General features: G+C 48.2%; 2 protein-coding genes across 10 annotated transcripts in view; one reads left to right on the forward strand and one right to left on the reverse strand.

The window, feature by feature from the left end:
* LOC137340520 (trinucleotide repeat-containing gene 6A protein-like) overlaps positions 1 to 2,099 on the forward strand; it is a 113,155-nt gene extending 111,056 nt beyond the window's left edge. For all 9 annotated transcript variants that reach the window (XM_068003018.1, XM_068003023.1, XM_068003020.1 and 6 more), the window contains one exon: positions 1 to 2,099. In XM_068003018.1, the coding sequence (XP_067859119.1) occupies positions 1 to 373 (373 nt within the window). In that variant the 3' untranslated portion in view covers positions 374 to 2,099.
* The window catches only part of si:ch211-14k19.8 (mucin-2), a 27,762-nt gene continuing 10,578 nt past the window's right edge, over positions 1,771 to 18,954 (reverse strand). The window contains exons 6-13 of the mRNA XM_068003751.1: positions 18,794 to 18,909; positions 17,511 to 17,569; positions 16,168 to 16,331; positions 15,305 to 15,467; positions 13,657 to 13,848; positions 6,833 to 7,060; positions 5,174 to 5,327; positions 1,771 to 2,631 (exon numbers count right to left, since the gene is read on the reverse strand). Of these exons, the coding sequence (XP_067859852.1) occupies positions 2,557 to 2,631; positions 5,174 to 5,327; positions 6,833 to 7,060; positions 13,657 to 13,848; positions 15,305 to 15,467; positions 16,168 to 16,331; positions 17,511 to 17,569; positions 18,794 to 18,909 (1,151 nt within the window). The 3' untranslated portion in view covers positions 1,771 to 2,556. The remainder of the gene's footprint in view (positions 2,632 to 5,173; positions 5,328 to 6,832; positions 7,061 to 13,656; positions 13,849 to 15,304; positions 15,468 to 16,167; positions 16,332 to 17,510; positions 17,570 to 18,793; positions 18,910 to 18,954) is intronic.

The raw sequence follows: 18,954 nt of genomic DNA on the forward strand, positions 1-18,954 counted from the left end.
GTGTGTTTTAGGGAACACTACCATCCTTGCTGAGTTTGCCAGTGAAGACGAGATTAATCGCTTCTTTGCACAAGGCCAGTCGCTGACTCCCTCTCTGGGCTGGCAATCTCTGGGATCCAGCCAGAACCGCATCGCACCCATTGACAGTTCCCACCCATTCTCAAACCGCAATGATCTCAATCACTGGAATGGTGCTGGGCTGTCGGGAACTGGTAGTGGAGACCTCCACGGCACTTCACTCTGGGGCACCCCCAATTATTCCACTAGCCTGTGGGGAACCCCGAGCAGCAATGACACGCGGGGAATCGGCAGCCCCTCCCCCATCAATGCTTTCCTCCCTGTTGACCACCTGGGAGGTGGAGAGTCCATCTGAACTTTACTCATGACTCAAACTGTGACCTCGACATGAAAAGCAGCACTATTCGGACTTTTCACCTACAGCGAGAGGGAGAGAGAGACGGAGAAAGGGGGTCACCTGTGGAAATGTTCCGTTCTGCACCTTTATTTCCACTTTCTTTTAGCCCAGAACATATCAGTTTTAATACTTGAATCATGCAGGCCAATGTTTAAAAAAAAATGTGAAAAAGTATATATTTATACTTCCAGATAATGCTATCCATTTAAAAAAGACAAACTGCTTCAAATGAGCTAGTTTGTGTGCACTCATCATGTTCGTTCCTTAAATTCCAAAACTTTTTTTTTGAGTTTGCTGATGTTGGGAGTGTGAGCTGTTAATCTGCACTGAGTACTGTCTCCCTGTCCGATTGGCAATAGGGGAGGGGAGGGGGGGGGGGGGGGGAGAGGGTAGTTCAAGTGTAAATGTTTACTCAAGGGTGTTCTTTTAGCAAGGAAAAAAAAATGGACAAAAAAAGTGTGCTCTTTAATATGCCTTGACAAGTACTTACCTTAACGTGGTATTGTAGAGCAAGGTCAAGTTATCATACTGACCTTGCAGTTTCAAAAAGTATTGCACCAACCTGTTTCTTTTCGAACGTTAATAAGATGATAAAAGAAAACCTAAAGAATTTAATCTCTACAGTGTGACACTGTGGGCAGCAGCTGTGACTTGTAACCCACCCTGCAAGCCAGGAGGGTACAGCACTTTCAATAGAGCTTTCATTTTTTTTGGAGGTGCCCTGGTCGTGCCCTCTTGTTTACAGACTTTCGAGGGGAAATGTTTACTCTTCCATCATTAATAAAAATGAAAAAACTATATAAAAAAATTTTAAAAATTATTAAAAAAATATATTAAAAAAAATATTTGCGGATGAAGATGTTTTATCTCTGGGAATATTGAACAGTGTTTTGACCATGTTCTTTTTTTTTCTATTCCTCTATATCCTGAAACGAGAGAGAGCATGGTTCTCAGGAAATAGTTCCCCCCCACCCCCCCCCCCCCCCCCAAACCAACCCCACACAAGTTAGAAACTCCTGGTAGTTTCGTGTAGGAAAATCCCCAACTTTTAGCACTGAATTAAACCGCTCTGTAAAAGTTACTTTTTTTTGCCAAGTTTGCTTAAAGCCGGAGTTTCCAATTATTGCTTTGAAATTGCTGTCTTTTTATAGTGAGTGAAGGTGGTTTTTGCTGACATGTTGTAGTATATATACTTTATTTTTTTTCTCCTTTATATTCCCATTATCGAGTGGCTAAATGTATTTTGCTATTGTGACTGTCCAATTGACTGTTGTACTTAAAAAAAAAAAATGGCTGAGATCTGTAACTATGCATACTGTAACCAGCCCTGGTGGTTTACAGAATCATACTGTTCATCCGTAAAAGGCCGTTTTAATGTAAGAGTTGCGTATAAGAGTTCTACAGAAAACGAGTTATTTTACATTATTTTTTGTTTTTTTGCCACGAAATGTATTCATTCATGCTTGTACAGAGACGAGACAAACCAGGACACGATTTTAACACTGCAGACATTGCCACCATTTCATTGCCTTCATTATAACTGTCTGTTGGAAGATGCAAACAAGTCAGTGGCTTTTTAACTGTTTACAAATAGAATGTGATTGTAAAATGTATAATTTGGTTGTGTTGAATTATGAAGTTACTTCAAATATTAATAAATCATGACGTTTTTGGCTGCTCAGCATTTATACCCCTTCCCTTCTGTCGTTTATTTGGTGCTGTGGTTTATCCCTGGACGATGGTTGTCTCTCTCCTCGCAGTCTCTTAATCCAAGCTTCATGGCTGCACATGCCCTTTTATAAGATTGAGAAAGGTGCCCTGAGCCTGTGCTGCCCTGTGTGCCCTCAAAGCGAAGGGGCTCTTCATTCAGTGCTGGCTCGAGGTCAGAGGGCAGTCAGCAGATGGTGTGTTATTTTAATCTGCTGCTGTAGCCTGGTTCCACAGGAAGTTTGCACTCACAGGAGCGACGTTAAACTCCAAAGTCAAGTGGACAGCTGATTGTACTGGGCGCAATGTGCAAAAACAATAACATGGAAAAAGATACTGTAGCGGTGGGTGTGCTGCTCCCAACCTGAGCAAAGGAAAACATGCCTGACCTTTGGGAAAGGGATGATGATTTTTCTGCCTGTTTTCTTTGCTATTTAAGCAGTCCAGTTTCTCTCCATGCTCACTAATTCCATCCCTTCACAGTACGAGCGAGGCCTCCTGGGTTTAAACTGCAAGAGAGAAGTGATGTGTATTCTTTTTTACATAGAATCTACAGCACAGAAACAGGCCATTCGGCCCAACTGGTCTATGCCAATGTTGACGCTCCACACGAGCCTCTTCCCACCTGCCCCCAAATCCCTCTCTTCCCTTCTCCCTCATGTATACATCAATCCTCCTCTTAAATTCATCAATGCTTCAACCACTCCATGTAGCAGTGAGTTCCACATTCTTACCACTTGCTATGTAAAGAAATTCCTCTTAAATTCTTTATTTAATCTTTTGGTGTTTATCCTATATCTATGTCCCCTTTTAATCTACTGGAAGTTTTTTCTCATTTCTCAGCTCCAGTTATTTTACCCCTTCGTTTCTCTCAGCACTGACTCAGGCTGGGTCCAGTTCCACAGGTGCTGGCTGCCCAAGGGTACCTCACCAGACAGCAAGTGTCCCCTCCTTAACCACGAGGAAGACAGCCTAGCTCAGCCTCATCGGTGTGAATACAACGCACACATTCCACTGTCGGAGATGGTGTGTTGAGAAGTGATTACTCCGTCCCAAAGGATCTTTAACATCACAAGAATCTCTACATGTGTGAATTTGATAAACTGACCAAGTTCTGCCTAAAATCAGATTGAAATTTCAATGTTAATTAAGGGGAACTGAAAGATATTAACCAAATATTTTGCTATGTTATCAGCTCCTTGCAACTGAATGCATACTTCAGCAAAAAGCATGATAGATTGACTGTCCTGTAGCTGAACTGGAATGATTGAGATCGGCCACTCTGTCCGAGTCTTTGATTTGCAATTATCTATGAGGCATATCTCACTGCTCCTTGTGTGCTGAACAAACAGTAATTTCACTATAGTGAGGGGATGGGTCGCTCCATTCTGTTAGACGCAGGTTAGCTGAGATTCCTGCTTTGATGATTTGGATTTGTGCACGGTGTTTGCATTCGGCCATCAATGAGTGCATTCTCGATCCTGCTTCACTCACTTCTGGGGTTCCGCAGGGCTCAGTATTCGGTCTCTTGCTTTTTGTGGTATATATTAATGATTTGGACTTGAATGTAGGGGGCTTGATTAAGAAATTTGCAGATGATACAAAAATTGGCCGTGTGGTTGATAATGAGGATGAAAGCTGTAGACTGCAGGAAGAGATCAGGTGGGCAGAAAAGTGGCAAATGGAATTCAATCCAGAGAAGTGTGAGGTAAACAAGGCAAGGGAGTACACAATAAATGGGAGGATACTGAAAGCTGTTGAGGAACCTTGGACTGCAAATCCACAAATCCCTGAAGGTAGCAGGACAGGTAGATAAGATGGTTAAGAAGGCATACAGGATACTTTCCTTTATTAGCTGAGGCATAGAATATAACAGCAGGGTGGTTATGCTGGAACTGTATAAAACATTAATTAGGCCACAGCTTGAGTACTGTGTACAGTTCTGGTCACCCCATTACAGGAAGGATGTAATTGCACTGGAGAGGGTACAGAGGAGATTTACGAGGATGTTGCCAGGACTGGAGAATTTTAGCTATGAGGAAAGATCGGGTAGGCTGGGGTTGTTTTCTTTGGAACAAAGGAGGCTGAGGGGAGATTTAATTATAAAATTATGAGGTGCCTAGATAGAGTGGATAAGGAGGACCTATTTCCCTTAGCAGAGGGGTTAGTGACCAGGGGCCATAGATTTAAAGTGATTGGTAGAAGGATTAGAGGGGAGCCGAGGAAACATTTTTTCACCCAGAAGGTGGTGGGGGTCTGGAACTCACTGCCTGAAAGGGTGGTGAAGGCAGACACACTCACCTCATTTAAGAAGTACCTGGATGTGTACTTGAAGTGCCGTAACCTACAGGGCTACAGACCAAGTGCTGGAAAGTGGGATTAGGTTGGGTGGCTCATTTTCGTCCAGCGCGGACAGGATGGGCCAAATGGCGGCGGCCTCCTGTGCTGTAAATTTTCTATGATGTGAGCTGGGCCGAGAGGAAGCCAAGGTCTATAAGGAACAGGAGGAGGCCATTCAATTGATCTGTATCTTAACTTCACCTACCTGCCTTAATCCGTAACCCTTAATAACGTTGTCTAACAAAAATCTTATCAATCTCAGTTTTGACATTTTCAATTTACCCTCTGCCTCAACAGCTTTTTGGGGGGAGAGTTTTTCAGATTTCCAGTCCCCTTTGTGTGAAGAGTGCTTCCTGACATCACCCCTGAATGGCTGAGCTCTAATTTTAAGGTTATGCCCCCTTGTTCTGGACTCTCCTACCACAGGAAATAGTTTTCCCCTCTCTACCCTATCAAATCATTTCATCATAAATACTTTGATTAGATCACCCCATAATCGTCCACATTCAGTAATGTAAGCCTAGTCTAGGCAACCTGGCCTCATAATTTAACTCCTTTGCTCCCTGCAGGAAGCTAAAACAGACCCACGGCAGGTGTGCCTAAGTGATCACTAGTGCCTCCTGCTGGTGGTGTGGGAGCCAGCTGATATTTGAGGAATAATGCCAAGAAAACGCAAATAGGAAACCAAACAGACTGAGGTGAGATACTCACGGGCCTGTCCATGCTCAGCTGGTACAGAATTGGGAAGGGTGACCACGGGAGGGGTTCAACCGGCCAACTGCAAACGGACAAGTCACTGGCTTTCCCCGAGTCCCCAGCGTGCTCGTTGATGCTGCCGATACTGACGTCCAGGTTGTTTTGTAAACTGAAATGAAAAGTTGTTGTAGTGAGAAAACCCCCTCCGCTGGGCACACCCGCTATTCCGAGTACTGTGTGGGCAATAAGTCACCGATACTGACCTTCCAAAAGGTACATTAGCAGCAGGCTGTGAGACACCAGAGCTTCTGATTGACCATCATCAACTGTCCTCCACTCATGTTTGCAGGCACACTTTCTAGCGGGTTGTGATCAGGAGTGGAAATACTGGATGATTTGTGCTCCCTTCCCTTTCCCCCCTCCCCCTTCAGTACCTTCCCCTTCCCCCTCCCTTCCCTTTCCCCCTCCACCTTCTCTTCCCCCTCCCTTTCCCCCACCTTCCCCTTCTTCCTCCCAATTCCCCCTCCCCCTCCCCCAACTTCAACCTTCCCTTCCCCCTCGGAGCTGCCCTGACTGAGCTCAGCAGACTTGGCCCAGAGGATCATGGCCTGTATGACTCAGTACCACATGGGATGGGACCCTCACCCACTCAGCCATTCTCCCACAAAGATCAGGCACCGTTAGTACAGGGAGAGGCTCCTCGCTGTGAGACTGTAGCATGTTGTGTAGATTGCAACAGACGCTTTGTCCGAAATATAAATCATAGGCTCTCGTTTGCACTGTCACTTGTGTTGGTTTTAATAAGATTAAGTGGGTGGAGTTGACACCGCAGTAATTATTCAGCGCTATCAGTGGGAACTGCAGCCACACACATCTCTCTGGGGACTGGGTTCGGAGAGGATTAAGGTTAAAGGAAAAAGCAACAGAGGCCCCTTTGATAATACAGGGTGACGAGGTGGGTGTGGCTGATCTGTTGGGGCGGGGAGGCTAATCTTGTCCCTCGCCCCCCCCCCCCCAACCACCACTCGAATCTCGCTGCGGATGTTATTTCAGGATTGTGGCAAACTTCCTAAATTACGCCCACCAACCAAGAACTTCAACAAACAGCAGCAAAATTTAACCTTTTGTTGTCCAGAGAAACCATCGCCAACTGACTGTCAGTGTGAAGCAAATGCCTTTTTGGCAGGAAAACTCACAGGCAGTTTGCGAGCCTGATTGCAGAATAGGTTTTGGAATCTACCAGGTCGGGGGTGGAGTTAGACAGGAGGGGATTTAGAAGTGCAGCTGGTCACTGGGCTGGGAGAGTTGGGCCTTGACCAGAGAGTCAGGGTACCGGAAAGTCGGGCTTCAATTTGTGTGTGGCTTTTTCTCGCCCCTGACTGCTGTAGTAAACTGGATAGCCCGGTGGTGAAGGATAGAATACTGGAGCCTGGTCTTCCGTTGCTTCCAAGCCTTTATTCACAGAGATCCACATTACACCCACCACGCCCTGGATAAGCTCTCATAAATGGATACGAGAGTTCCCAATTGATACGCACCACCTGAATACAATTAACACTAATTGATATAAATCACATGGATACAATTAACAACTGTCTCAAGCAATTCTACCATTTTCTGTTTTTATTTCCATCATTTATATTTTGTTTTCTCTTTTGATTTAATGATCTTTACCTGTGCCTGAAGCCAGATCGACCGTGAGAGGCTGTCCTCCGGCTGCTGTAGGTACCGGTCATCGACTCATCGTGGCAGGTGTAGTAACTGCTGTCCAACATCTGCAGGTGGATCAGTTCATCCGAGTTACTGAAGCCCGGATTGTCCAAAGAACTGACTGAGTAGCTGAACCAGGACTGGGGCCGGTACTGGTTGGAGAAATCGTCAAACCGACTGAAGCGCCTGTAACTGGAGAGGGAAAAATACAAAGGTCACAACGTCCCTTCCTGGAAGTGGTGGAGGCTGGTCCCAGGGAACTCAGTCCAAGCTTTGTCATGGATGACGGGGGCAACGGGGAGACTTTCTACACCTGTTTCTGACTGCAAGCCAGTTCTCGGTTCCAGCTCTGCCATTATGGGATAAAACTGGGTGAAGGTCCACACAGAAAGAGGAAAATTATTATCGGGTCTCTGTCGCCTCCTGCTGGGTGTTTTAGAGCAGCGTCTGAGGAACCAAGGAGGGGGAGGGAAGAATAAAACTCACTGAGAGGTGATGGGCTGGTACAGGCAAGTCAGATTATCCTTTCACATTCTGGTATGTGTGTATGCATATATATATGTGCGTATATTTGTGCGTATGAATGTATCTTTGTGTGTATGTATGTATATTTGTTTGTATGTATATATGTGTGCATTTTTGTGTGTATGTATATATAGAAACATAGAAAATAGGAGCAGGAGTAGGCCATTCAGCCCTTCGAGCCTGCTCCACCATTCAATATGATCATGGCTGATCCTCTATCTCAATACCATATTCCCGCTCTCTCCCCATACATGTGTGTATGTGTGTTTGTATGTATATATGTGTGTATATTTGTGTGTATGTATATATGTGTGTTTGTATCTATATATATGTGTATATTTGTATGTCTCACACACACTCCCACTAGGCTCTGCATCCCTGAAAGGTTTCCGAGTGTTTGGCCAAGGATCTGTCGGATCGATCTGATGCTGCTGTTCATTTCTTTGTTTCTCTCCGACTCCCTGGGGCTTGTTACTGAAACTCAAACAATAAAAAGAAAGTTCAAGGACTCGGAGAGTTTCAGCTCCTGTGTAGCCGGAGTCGAGGAAACATCCATTTCCACCACATGCCTCGATTTCCACACACCAGAGTGGTTAAACTGTTAAAGGGACACTGTCGTCACAGCACCTGACTAATCGTATTTCCAGGTTTGAGAACACAGTGTGGTGAAGGCCTAATCGGGCAGTGTGATGAGAATGTCCTTAAACCTGACACTGGTTTTGAGAATTAGTGTAAGGAATCTTACAACACCAGGTTATAGTCCAACTGAAAACAGTTGGACTACAACCTGGTGTTGTAAGATTCCTTACATTTGTCAACCCCAGTCCATCACCGGCATCTCCACATCATGGCCACTTTGAGAATTAGGAGCAGGTCGAGTCCAGCTGTGGCACGAACTGGACTGATAACACGGCAGGTTTCAATGTGGCCATCGGAAGTGGTTGTTCCTCGAAACAAATATTGCACTACCATCCCTTTAATACAGCACCACCATCCCTTTAATACAATGGTGGGTAAACACAGTGTCTGGAGTAAACACATTGTACCCAAACAACATCCCTTGGTCACTTGGACACGGCACTGGATGGGGACTGGGGTCTGGGGACTGGGGTCTGGGGACCGCTCCTCAGCAGAAGTCGGCACCTGCAAGAGAGTGAGAATAAACGGGTCATTTTCAGGTTGGCAGGCTGTAACTAGTGGGGTGCCGCAAGGATCGGTGCTTGGGCCTCAGCTATTTACAATCTATATTAATGACTTAGATGAAGGGACCGAGTGTAATGTATCCAAGTTTGCTGACGGTACAAAGCTAGGTGGGAAAGTAAGCTGTGAGGAGGACGCAAAGTGGCTGCAAAGGGATATCGACAGGTTAAATGAGTGGGCAAGAAGGTGGCAGATGGAGTATAATGTGGGAAAATGTGAAATTATCCACTTTGGTAGGAAGAAAAGCAGATTATTTTTTATAAGGTGAGAGACTAAGAAATATTGGTATTCAGAGGGATTTGGGTGTCCTTGTACACGAATCACAGAAAGTTAACATGCATGTACAGCAAACAATTAGGTAAGCAAATGGTATGTTGGCCTTTATTGCAAGGGGTTTGGAGTATAAGAGTAAGGAAGTCTTGCTGCAATTATATAGGGCTTTGGTGAGACCACACCTGGAGTACTGTGTACAGTTTTGGTCTCCTTATCCAAGGAAGGATATACTTGCCTTAGATGGGGGTGCAACGAAGGTTCACTAGATTAATTCCTGGGATGAGAGGGTTGTTCGATGAAGAGAGATTGAATAGAATGGACCTATACTCTCTGGAGTTTAGAAGAATGAGAGGTGATCTCATTGAAACATATAAAATTCTTAGAGGGCTTAACAGGGTAGATGCTGAGAGGCTGTTTCCCCTGGCTGGAGAGTCGAGAACTAGTCTCAAGATAAGCGGTTGGCCATTTAGGACTGAGATGAGGAAAAAATTCTTCACTCAGAGGGTTATGAATCTTTGGAATTCTCTACCCCAGAGGACTGTGGATACTGAGTCATTGAATACATTCAAGGCTGAGACAGGTAGATTTTTGGACTCCAGGGGAATCGAGGGATATGGGGATCGGGCGAGAAAGTGGAGTTGAGGTTGAAGATCATCCATGACCTTATTGAATGGCGGAGCAGGCTCGAGGGGCCGTATGGCCTACTCCTGCTCCTATTTCTTATATTGGTATGTTCTTATGTACAGGGTGTGAGGGTGGGGGAAGAGAAAATCAGAAATGCTAGAAACACTCAGTAGGTCAGTCAGCATCAGATGAACTAACACGTTTGAGTGTTGTTCTTTCATCCAGTCTGTGCGTCCAGTTATGACGAAGGGTTCACTCCTGAACAGTTAACTCTGATCTCTCAACAATGGTCGATTCTTTCCACCATTTTCTGTTTCAGATTTCCAGCATCTGCAGTTTGCTTTTTTTTGTTGGTTTTTGCTGCGTGCTTGAAGACAACAGAAGGGGAGAGGGGAGGGAGGAGGAGGTGGGGGGAGGGGAGAAGGGGAAGAAGGGGAGGGGAATGAAGAGGGGGGAGGGAGAGTGGGGAGGCAATGAGGGGGAGAGGGCAAGTGGGGAGGGGAGATGGGGAGACGATGAGGGAGAGGGAGGGGAGGGTTGCCCACAGCTAACACTCTGAACCTGGTGATAAGACGGGAGGGGGATTCGGTGAAGGTACCCAGCAGCTCCAAGTGATGCATCCCCGGTTTCCAGGACTGAGACCAAAGTTTGAGATTAGCAGCTGAGGAAACGCAGCTGACAGGGAGCAGGAAACAAGGAGCTTGAGGCAGACACGGGACAGGAGGAAGTCTGGTCATTAGCCCCTGTCCGAGCCTGTGTTCGATTTTATTAACTCTTTACCGCGCTCGCTGACTGGGCTCCAAACTTTCCAATTCATTTACTGTTGATGACTATTCATCTGCCTTTAAATCCTCATTGGCCCTTCGCCCAGCCCAGGGCACTGAGGCCAATTCTCATTCCCTGACTGGTATCCTGGTTCAGATCAGCTGACAGAACAAACACACAGGATTAAACCTGGACATCTCCCTGGTCTGTGGAGCTCAGTAACACATGAAATGGTGTGGTCTCCACATCTCTCCTTGTGTCTGCTTTGCCTGCTTTGACTCATTCCCTCCCTGTGCTCCCCGCCCATTCTCTCTCTCCCCCTCCCTCCGCCCCATTCCCCCTCTCCCTCCGCCCCATTCCCCCTCTCCCTCCGCCCCATTCCCCCTCTCCCTCCGCCCCATTCCCCCTCTCCCTCCGCCCCATTCCCCCTCTCCCTCCGCCCCATTCCCCCTCTCCCTCCGCCCCATTCTCTCCCTGCGCATTCCACAGCTCCTCCTTCTGATGCATCTCCCTTGTGATCATGAGAGAGGGAGGGGGGAGAGGTGGAAAGAGGTAGAATGAGAGGGAGGGGACTGAGAGACAGGGGAAGAGAGAGACAGAGACACAAAGAGAAACACAGAGAGGTAGATAGAGAAACAGAGTCAGAAACAGAGAGAGAGGGATGGGATTGGAGAGAAGGAGCGAGAGAGAGGGATAGGGTGGGAGAGAAGGAGCGAGAGAGAGATAGGGTGGGAGAGAAGGAGCGAGAGAGGGATAGGGTGGGAGAGAAGGAGCGAGAGAGGGATAGGGTGGGAGAGAAGGAGCGAGAGAGGGATAGGGTGGGAGAGAAGGAGCGAGAGAGGGATAGGGTGGGAGAGAAGGAGCGAGAGAGGGATAGGGTGGGAGAGAAGGAACGAGTGAGGGATAGGGTGGGAGAGAAGGAGCGAGAGAGGGATAGGGTGGGAGAGAAGGAACGAGAGAGGGATAGGGTGGGAGAGAAGGAGCGAGAGAGGGATAGGGTGGGAGAGAAGGAGCGAGAGAGGGATAGGGTGGGAGAGAAGGAACGAGAGAGGGATAGGGTGGGAGAGAAGGAGCGAGAGAAGGAGCGAGAGAGGGATAGGGTGGGAGAGAAGGAGCGAGAGAGGGATAGGGTGGGAGAGAAGGAGCGAGAGAGGGATAGGGTGGGAGAGAAGGAGCGAGAGAGGGATAGGGTGGGAGAGAAGGAGCGAGAGAGGGATAGGGTGGGAGAGAAGGAGCGAGAGAGAGATAGGGTGGGAGAGAAGGAGCGAGAGAGGGATAGGGTGGGAGAGAAGGAGCGAGAGAGGGATAGGGTGGGAGAGAAGGAGCGAGAGAGGGATAGGGTGGGAGAGAAGGAGCGAGAGAGGGATAGGGTGGGAGAGAAGGAGCGAGAGAGGGATAGGGTGGGAGAGAAGGAGCGAGAGAGGGATAGGGTGGGAGAGAAGGAACGAGAGAGGGATAGGGTGGGAGAGAAGGAGCGAGAGAGGGATAGGGTGGGAGAGAAGGAGCGAGAGAGGGATAGGGTGGGAGAGAAGGAACGAGAGAGGGATAGGGTGGGAGAGAAGCAGTGAGAGAGGGATAGGGTGGGAGAGAAGGAGCGAGAGAGGGATAGGGTGGGAGAGAAGGAGCGAGAGAAGGAACGAGAGAGGGATAGGGTGGGAGAGAAGGAGCGAGAGAGGGATAGGGTGGGAGAGAAGGAACGAGTGAGGGATAGGGTGGGAGAGAAGGAGCGAGAGAGGGATAGGATGGGAGAGAAGGAACGAGAGAGGGATAGGATGGGAGAGAAGGAGCGAGAGAGGGATAGGGTGGGAGAGAAGGAATGAGAGAGCGATAGGGTGGGAGAGAAGGAACGAGAGAGGGATAAGGTGGGAGAGGAGGATAGGGTGGGCGAGCAGGTGAGAGCTTTGCTTGTGTCCTTTATGCTGCTCCATTCTGTGGGTTTGAGGTAATTTGACTGAAATAAATCTATTTATTAAATCCAGTCCTTTAAATCTGTCTGAACAGCACCAACCGACAAGGACACAACGGAGAGGCTGAGAGAGCAGTTAACCGTGCATATTCATAAGGCAATTTTCACAACGTGCTGTTACTAATTAACCCTCCGAGGTCTGCATCCCGCCTCATAAATCAGCCACATCTGTGCCCCAGCGGGAAGCAGCTGGAACCCCGGTGATTAATGAGTTTGTCTCGAGTCCTTACCTCGTGTTTCCCACCGTCATCACTCTGTCCATTCTCAGGCCGATCCCATTTGCATACAGCCATTCCTATATTTTAACACCCTTGTTTTGAGTGTAATTTCCATGTTAATTAAATCCGTCGTCTTCAATCTCTGAGGTGTGATATTTTATTTAGGAGGCAGCATGATCCTCAGGGAGTTATACTGCAGACTGTGAATACAGTGTCTAGAGAGGGAGCATCCTAGCTTTTCACCTTCGGGAGGGAGGCGAGGGGTCACTTAAGTGCATAGCACAGGGTTTAAATCCATGCTGCCATGAATTTGCAGATACCACTGCAGTCACTGTTGTGATGTAGGAAACGCGGCAACTAATTTGTGCACAGCAAGATCCCACAAACAGCAATGAAATAAATTACCAGATCATCTATTTTAGTGATGTTGATTGAGGGATTGATTGGCCAGGACACTGGGGAGAACTCCCCTGCTCTTCTTCAAATAGTGCCATGGGATCTTTTACATCCACCTGAGAGGGCAGACGGGGCCTCGGTTTAACGTCTCATCCCTCAGTACTGCACTGGGAGTGTCGGCCTAGATTTTGGGCTCAAGAACCCATGACTTTCTGACTCAGAGGTGAGAGTGCTGCCCACTGAGCCCCGGCTGACACGAGTAACCTGCGCTGGCTCAGGGAGCAGATTAAAAAATGCTCAGCCAGGATTTCAGCTCCTAATCACTTTCTGGTCCCTCCCTCGGAACCTGCAGGAGTGGGTGATGGGTGAGCTCAGGATCAAGTCCAGCTGTGATGCCCTCCATGGTCAGCGACCCTCACTGCACAAAGGCAAGGCAGTGGAGGGGAACCAGAGCCCGTGTCACGGTACCCAGCGAGGACAGGAGTGGGGGAAGGGGGACTAACACTGTTTACTTAATAGTCTCCTGATAGGTTGATAAAGCTCCCACTCCAACCTCCAAGGCACCAGCTCCTGGGCGTCCCCAGTGTCTCACTGGGTAAATACACTGGAGACCGGGGGTGGGGTCCATGGGGAGTGACCACGTGTCTGAAACATGTCCTAACTGACAAGATTTTAAGGGGTTTGAACCCAAAGGTAGGTCACTGCCCACTTCACCATGAACTACTCCCACCTCTCTACAGGATTGGTGCAGACCCCGGAGACAGATGTGGGACTCCCCCCGCACCCCCCCCCCCCCACAGCTGTGATGGCCGTTCTCTTACCTGCTTCTCGTCTGGTCAATTTTCGCCTCGATCAACAAGATCTTGAATCTTCTCAGGACAGCAATGGCGACGGCTGCCATGACGACGACGAAACTGAGCACGACACCAAACGCAATTCCAATCAGGCCCTGCTGGGTCATTTTGTGGTCACACCTGGGGCCCATGAACCAGTAATCACTGCCGACAGGGCACCTGCAATCAAATGTGATCATGATTGGCTGATGTCATGGCTTCCTAACAGTTCCTCCTATTGGAGGGACAGAGGATTATCCCAAATCTCATCTCGTCACAGACACTCAATCACCAAACCCTTTCCCATTCACTGTTTGAAGTGGAGATCTGTTGGTGAATTTCCCTGTTTCCTCTCCCTTGCCTCCTTCTTCCTCCTCCTCGAATGGGATTTGGTCCATTGGGACTCTGTACAATAGGAGTGAATGGGAAGGGGTTTGGTCCATTGGGATTCTACACATTGGGAGTGAATGGGAAGGGGTTTAGACCATTGGGATTCTACACATTGGGAGCGAATGGGAAGGGGTTTAGACCATTGGGACTCTGTACAATGGGAGTGAATGGGAAGGGGTTTAGACCATTGGGATTCTACACATTGGGAGCGAATGGGAAGGGGTTTAGACCATTGGGACTCTGTACAATGGGAGTGAATGGGAAGGGGTTTAGACCATTGGGATTCTACACATTGGGAGCGAATGGGAAGGGGTTTAGACCATTGGGATTCTACACATTGGGAGTGAATGGGAAGGGGTTTAGACCATTGGGATTCTACACATTGGGAGCGAATGGGAAGGGGTTTAGACCATTGGGACTCTGTACAATGGGAGTGAATGGGAAGGGGTTTAGACCATTGGGATTCTACACAATAGGAGTGAATGGGAAGGGGTTTGGACCATTGGGATTCTACACATTGGGAGTGAATGGGAAGGAGTTTGGTCCATTGGGATTCTACACAATAGGAGTGAATGGGAAGGGGTTTGGACCATTGGGATTCTACACATTGGGAGTGAATGGGAAGGAGTTTGGTCCATTGGGATTCTACACATTGGGAGTGAATGGGAAGGAGTTTGGTCCATTGGGATTCGACACATTGGGAGTGAATGGGAAGGGGTTTGGTCCATTGGGGCTCCTTCCTGAAGGATGGCCCCATGGTGTTGCCATCTGGTACTTGATTCAAGTGGCCGTTTCTCACATTTTGATCCTAGATGGTGAGTACCTACAGGCTATTCTACCATGGAAAGCATTAGTGCAGAGCCTGATCCCGCTGTTACCCAGTGTCCGCACATGTAGTGTTGAATTGTGTGCTATGAATAGCATCAGGAGAAGGAACCCTTACTGATTTTTCCCCTCTCTACCTCAAGAAATCCACTGTCCTGACCACCACCCCCAGCCAGGATCAGCTAACTCAGCACAGGATGGAGCTGGAACCTCGGTCTTTCCTGCTCTGTGTGATGGGGCTCACTGTGGCACTAGGCAGTGCACCAGGGGAGCCAGTTGGCCTATTTCTGCTTGGCTGGTATTGTCTGAGAGTAAGTTGGATGGTCAGCCGACACAAGCCAGTTCCGAGATTCTCAGTCCGTATTGAAGCAAACAGTCATTGCAATCCCTCACTGCCCGAGTGGAAAAATGCATCACTTACTGGCACATGGGCTCCTGGCCCCGGTTGTGAGTGCAGATGCCACTGTTTTTGCAGTAGTCAACGTGGCAAAGGGAGGTACAGCTCACATTCCCCGTCTCACTGTGAATGCACTGGAACCCTGTCTGGCAGGAAAACACCTCACCACACAAACCAATTACATCTTCTGCAGAGAGATACCAAAAAAAGCACAAAACAGTTCATTCCATTTATTATTATTCTTGGGGATTTTCTCCCCTCCTCTCCTGACGGTGCTGACATCTGCTGGGGTCCAGTTCCAGGGGCCACTCTCCATCCCCTCACCCCAAGTAGCAATTCTACAACACTGAACCCAGTGAGGGAACATAGGAGCAGGAGGAGGCCATTCAGCCCCTCGAGCCTGTTCCGCCATTCAATCAGATCATGGCTGATCGGTATCTTAGCTCCATCGTGGTTCCGTAACCCTTAATACCCTCACCTAACAAAAATCTATCAATCTCAGTTTTGAAATTTTCAATTGATCCCCGGCCTTAACAGCTTTTGGGGGAGAGAGTTCCAGATTTCCACTCCCCTTTGTGTGAAGAAATGCTTCCTGACATCACCCTGGAACGGCCTGGCTCTAATTTGAAGATTAGTCCCCCTTGTTCTGGATTCCCCCACCAGAGGGAATAGTTTCTCTCTATCCATCCTATCAAATCCTTTAATCATCTTAAACACCTCGATTAGATCACCCCTTAATCTTCTATACTCGAGAATACTCAAGAGGGGAGCGGCTAACAAGGGAAAGACATTATCCCAGGGGAGACCGGCCCTCCCCTCTATGATCAGGGATGTGTGTGTGTTTTTTTGGAGACAGGAGGATTTATACAGTAGTTTGGTGAAGTTACCTGTAACGTACATTCTCATCACCCGGGCGCCGCCGATCACAAACCCGGCAGCGATCTCATGGCACAGGCCGGTAATGTTGAAGATCGAGTCGGGGTCCAGCAGATAAGCTCGGATTTCCTTCGCAATGAAGACAGCGTCAAATTCAATCAGCACGCTCCCCGCACTGCGAAAACAGGGGAAGGTGAAACAAGGCAACAGCCAGGAACAGATACACAGAGCATCCACAGACAATACCGCAGACACAGAGCGTCCACAGACAATACCCCAGACACAGAGCGTCCACAGACAATACCCCAGACACAGAGCGTCCACAGACAATACCCCAGACACAGAGCGTCCACAGACAATACCCCAGACACAGAGCGTCCACAGACAATACCCCAGACACAGAGCGTCCACAGACAATACCCCAGACACAGAGCGTCCACAGACAATACCCCAGACACAGAGCGTCCACAGATAATACTCCAGACATAGAGCATCTACAGACAATACCCCAGACACAGAGCGTCCACAGACAATACCCCAGACATAGAGCGTCTACAGACAATACCCCAGACACAGAGCGTCCACAGACAATACCCCAGACATAGAGCGTCCACAGACAATACCCCAGACACAGAGCGTCCACAGACAATACCCCAGACACAGAGCGTCTACAGACAATACCCCAGACATAGAGCGTCCACAGACAATACCCCAGACATAGAGCGTCCACAGACAATACCCCAGACACAGAGCGTCCACAGAAAATACCCCAGACACAGAGCGTCCACAGACAATACCCCAGACACAGAGCGTCCACAGACAAAACCCCAGACACAGAGCGTCCACAGACAATACCCCAGACACAGAGCGTCCACAGACAAAACCCCAGACACAGAGCGTCCACAGACAATACCCCAGACACAGAGCGTCCACAGACAATACCCCAGACACAGAGCGTCCACAGGCAATACCCCAGACATAGAGCGTCCACAGGCAATACCCCAGACATAGAGCGTCCACAGGCAGTACCACAGACACAGAGCGTCTACAGACAATACCCCAGACACAGAGCGTCCACAGACAATACCCCAGACACAGAGCGTCCACAGACAATACCCCAGACACACTGTGTTCACACAATACCCCAGACACAGACAATGGTCACAAAGTATTACTCTCCAATGCTACAGAGTACTAATGTTGAAGGCAATGGTAGAGAGCATTAATGTTGGAGTAAAGGCAGAGTATTAATGTTAGAAGTTCTGGTAAATGCCAATTTTGGATGGAATGAAAGGGAAGTGAACTCTATATCAGACTGCATGATGAGTAAATAAATGAGATTAACATTAATCACCTGAAGCGTTTAAACAGCAGCTGCTGAAATCCAGGAACTTTCTTATAAAATGGAGAAACCTGCAGAAAATCGTATGTGTGAATTTAAAATTATCTCACTTTCCTATAAGATTAACGGTGTGAGCAGTGCCCAGCGATACACCAATAGTGTAAACACTAACAGTGTGAGCAGGTGCCCAGTGACACACCAATAGTGTAAACACTAACAGTGTGAGCAGGTGCCCAGCGATACACCAATAGTGTAAACACTAACAGTGTGAGCAGGTGCCCAGCGATACACCAATAGTGTAAACACTAACAGTGTGAGCAGGTGCCCAGTGACACACCAATAGTGTAAACACTAACAGTGTGAGCAGGTGCCCAGCGATACACCAATAGTGTAAACACTAACAGTGTGAGCAGGTGCCCAGCGATACGCCAATAGTGTAAACACTAACAGTGTGAGCAGGTGCCCAGCAAGACACCAATAGTGTAAACACTAACAGAGTGAGCAGGTGCCCAGTGACACTAACGGTGTGAGCAGGTGCCCAGTGATACACCAATAGTGTAAACACTAACAGTGTGAGCAGGTGCCCAGTGACACACCAATAGTGTAAACACTAACAGTGTGAGCAGGTGCCCAGTGATACACCAATAGTGTAAACACTAACAGTGTGAGCAGGTGCCCAGCGATACACCAATAGTGTAAACACTAACAGTGTGAGCAGGTGCCCAGCAAGACACCAATAGTGTAAACACTAACAGAGTGAGCAGGTGCCCAGTGACACTAACGGTGTGAGCAGGTGCCCAGTGATACACCAATAGTGTAAACACCAACAGTGCGAGCAGTTACCTAGTGATACACCAATAGTGTAAACACCAACAGTGTGAGCAGGTGCCCAGTGATGCACCAATGGAGAGGGAAGACCAGAAGGCTTCTTCCTCAGGCCGTGAATGCAGAGTTCACTCATAAAAATCAGGAAATTGGTGACATGGGAAGTTAAATAAGTGAGCAGAGTCTGGCCAACCAGAGCATCGAGAATCTGCAGATAAACGGCAGAGTTCCCGTGTAACTGAGTCTCGCTGTGATCACACTCTGTACACCGTCTGGCACAGGCTGGGGTCGGGAGGAGGAAACAAGGAGCCTCTGCGAGTTGTGGAGACCCTTATCAGCTCCGAGGGTGGGGGAGTGGGCACATCGCACAACAGCACAATTACACTCTGTCTTACTACACCGAGACCACTTTGGAACAAGGCCACTGGGACGAGAGATTTATGGAAAGGAGTGTGATTTGGAGCCCTTACTTTCTGTGTGAAATCCTCGGCCAGGTTCTGGTAGTCTTCAGATTTTGGGTCTCTCAAATGAAGGCTGAAGTTCATGTCCAGAACGAGTTTTGATGGAATCTTCACAGCAACACCCTCTGGAAGAGATGGCAAATTCAAATTCTCATCCTTGTTTGCAAATC

Source organism: Heptranchias perlo, chromosome 22 (genome assembly GCF_035084215.1).
Source record: "Heptranchias perlo isolate sHepPer1 chromosome 22, sHepPer1.hap1, whole genome shotgun sequence".
NCBI lineage: Eukaryota > Metazoa > Chordata > Chondrichthyes > Hexanchiformes > Hexanchidae > Heptranchias > Heptranchias perlo.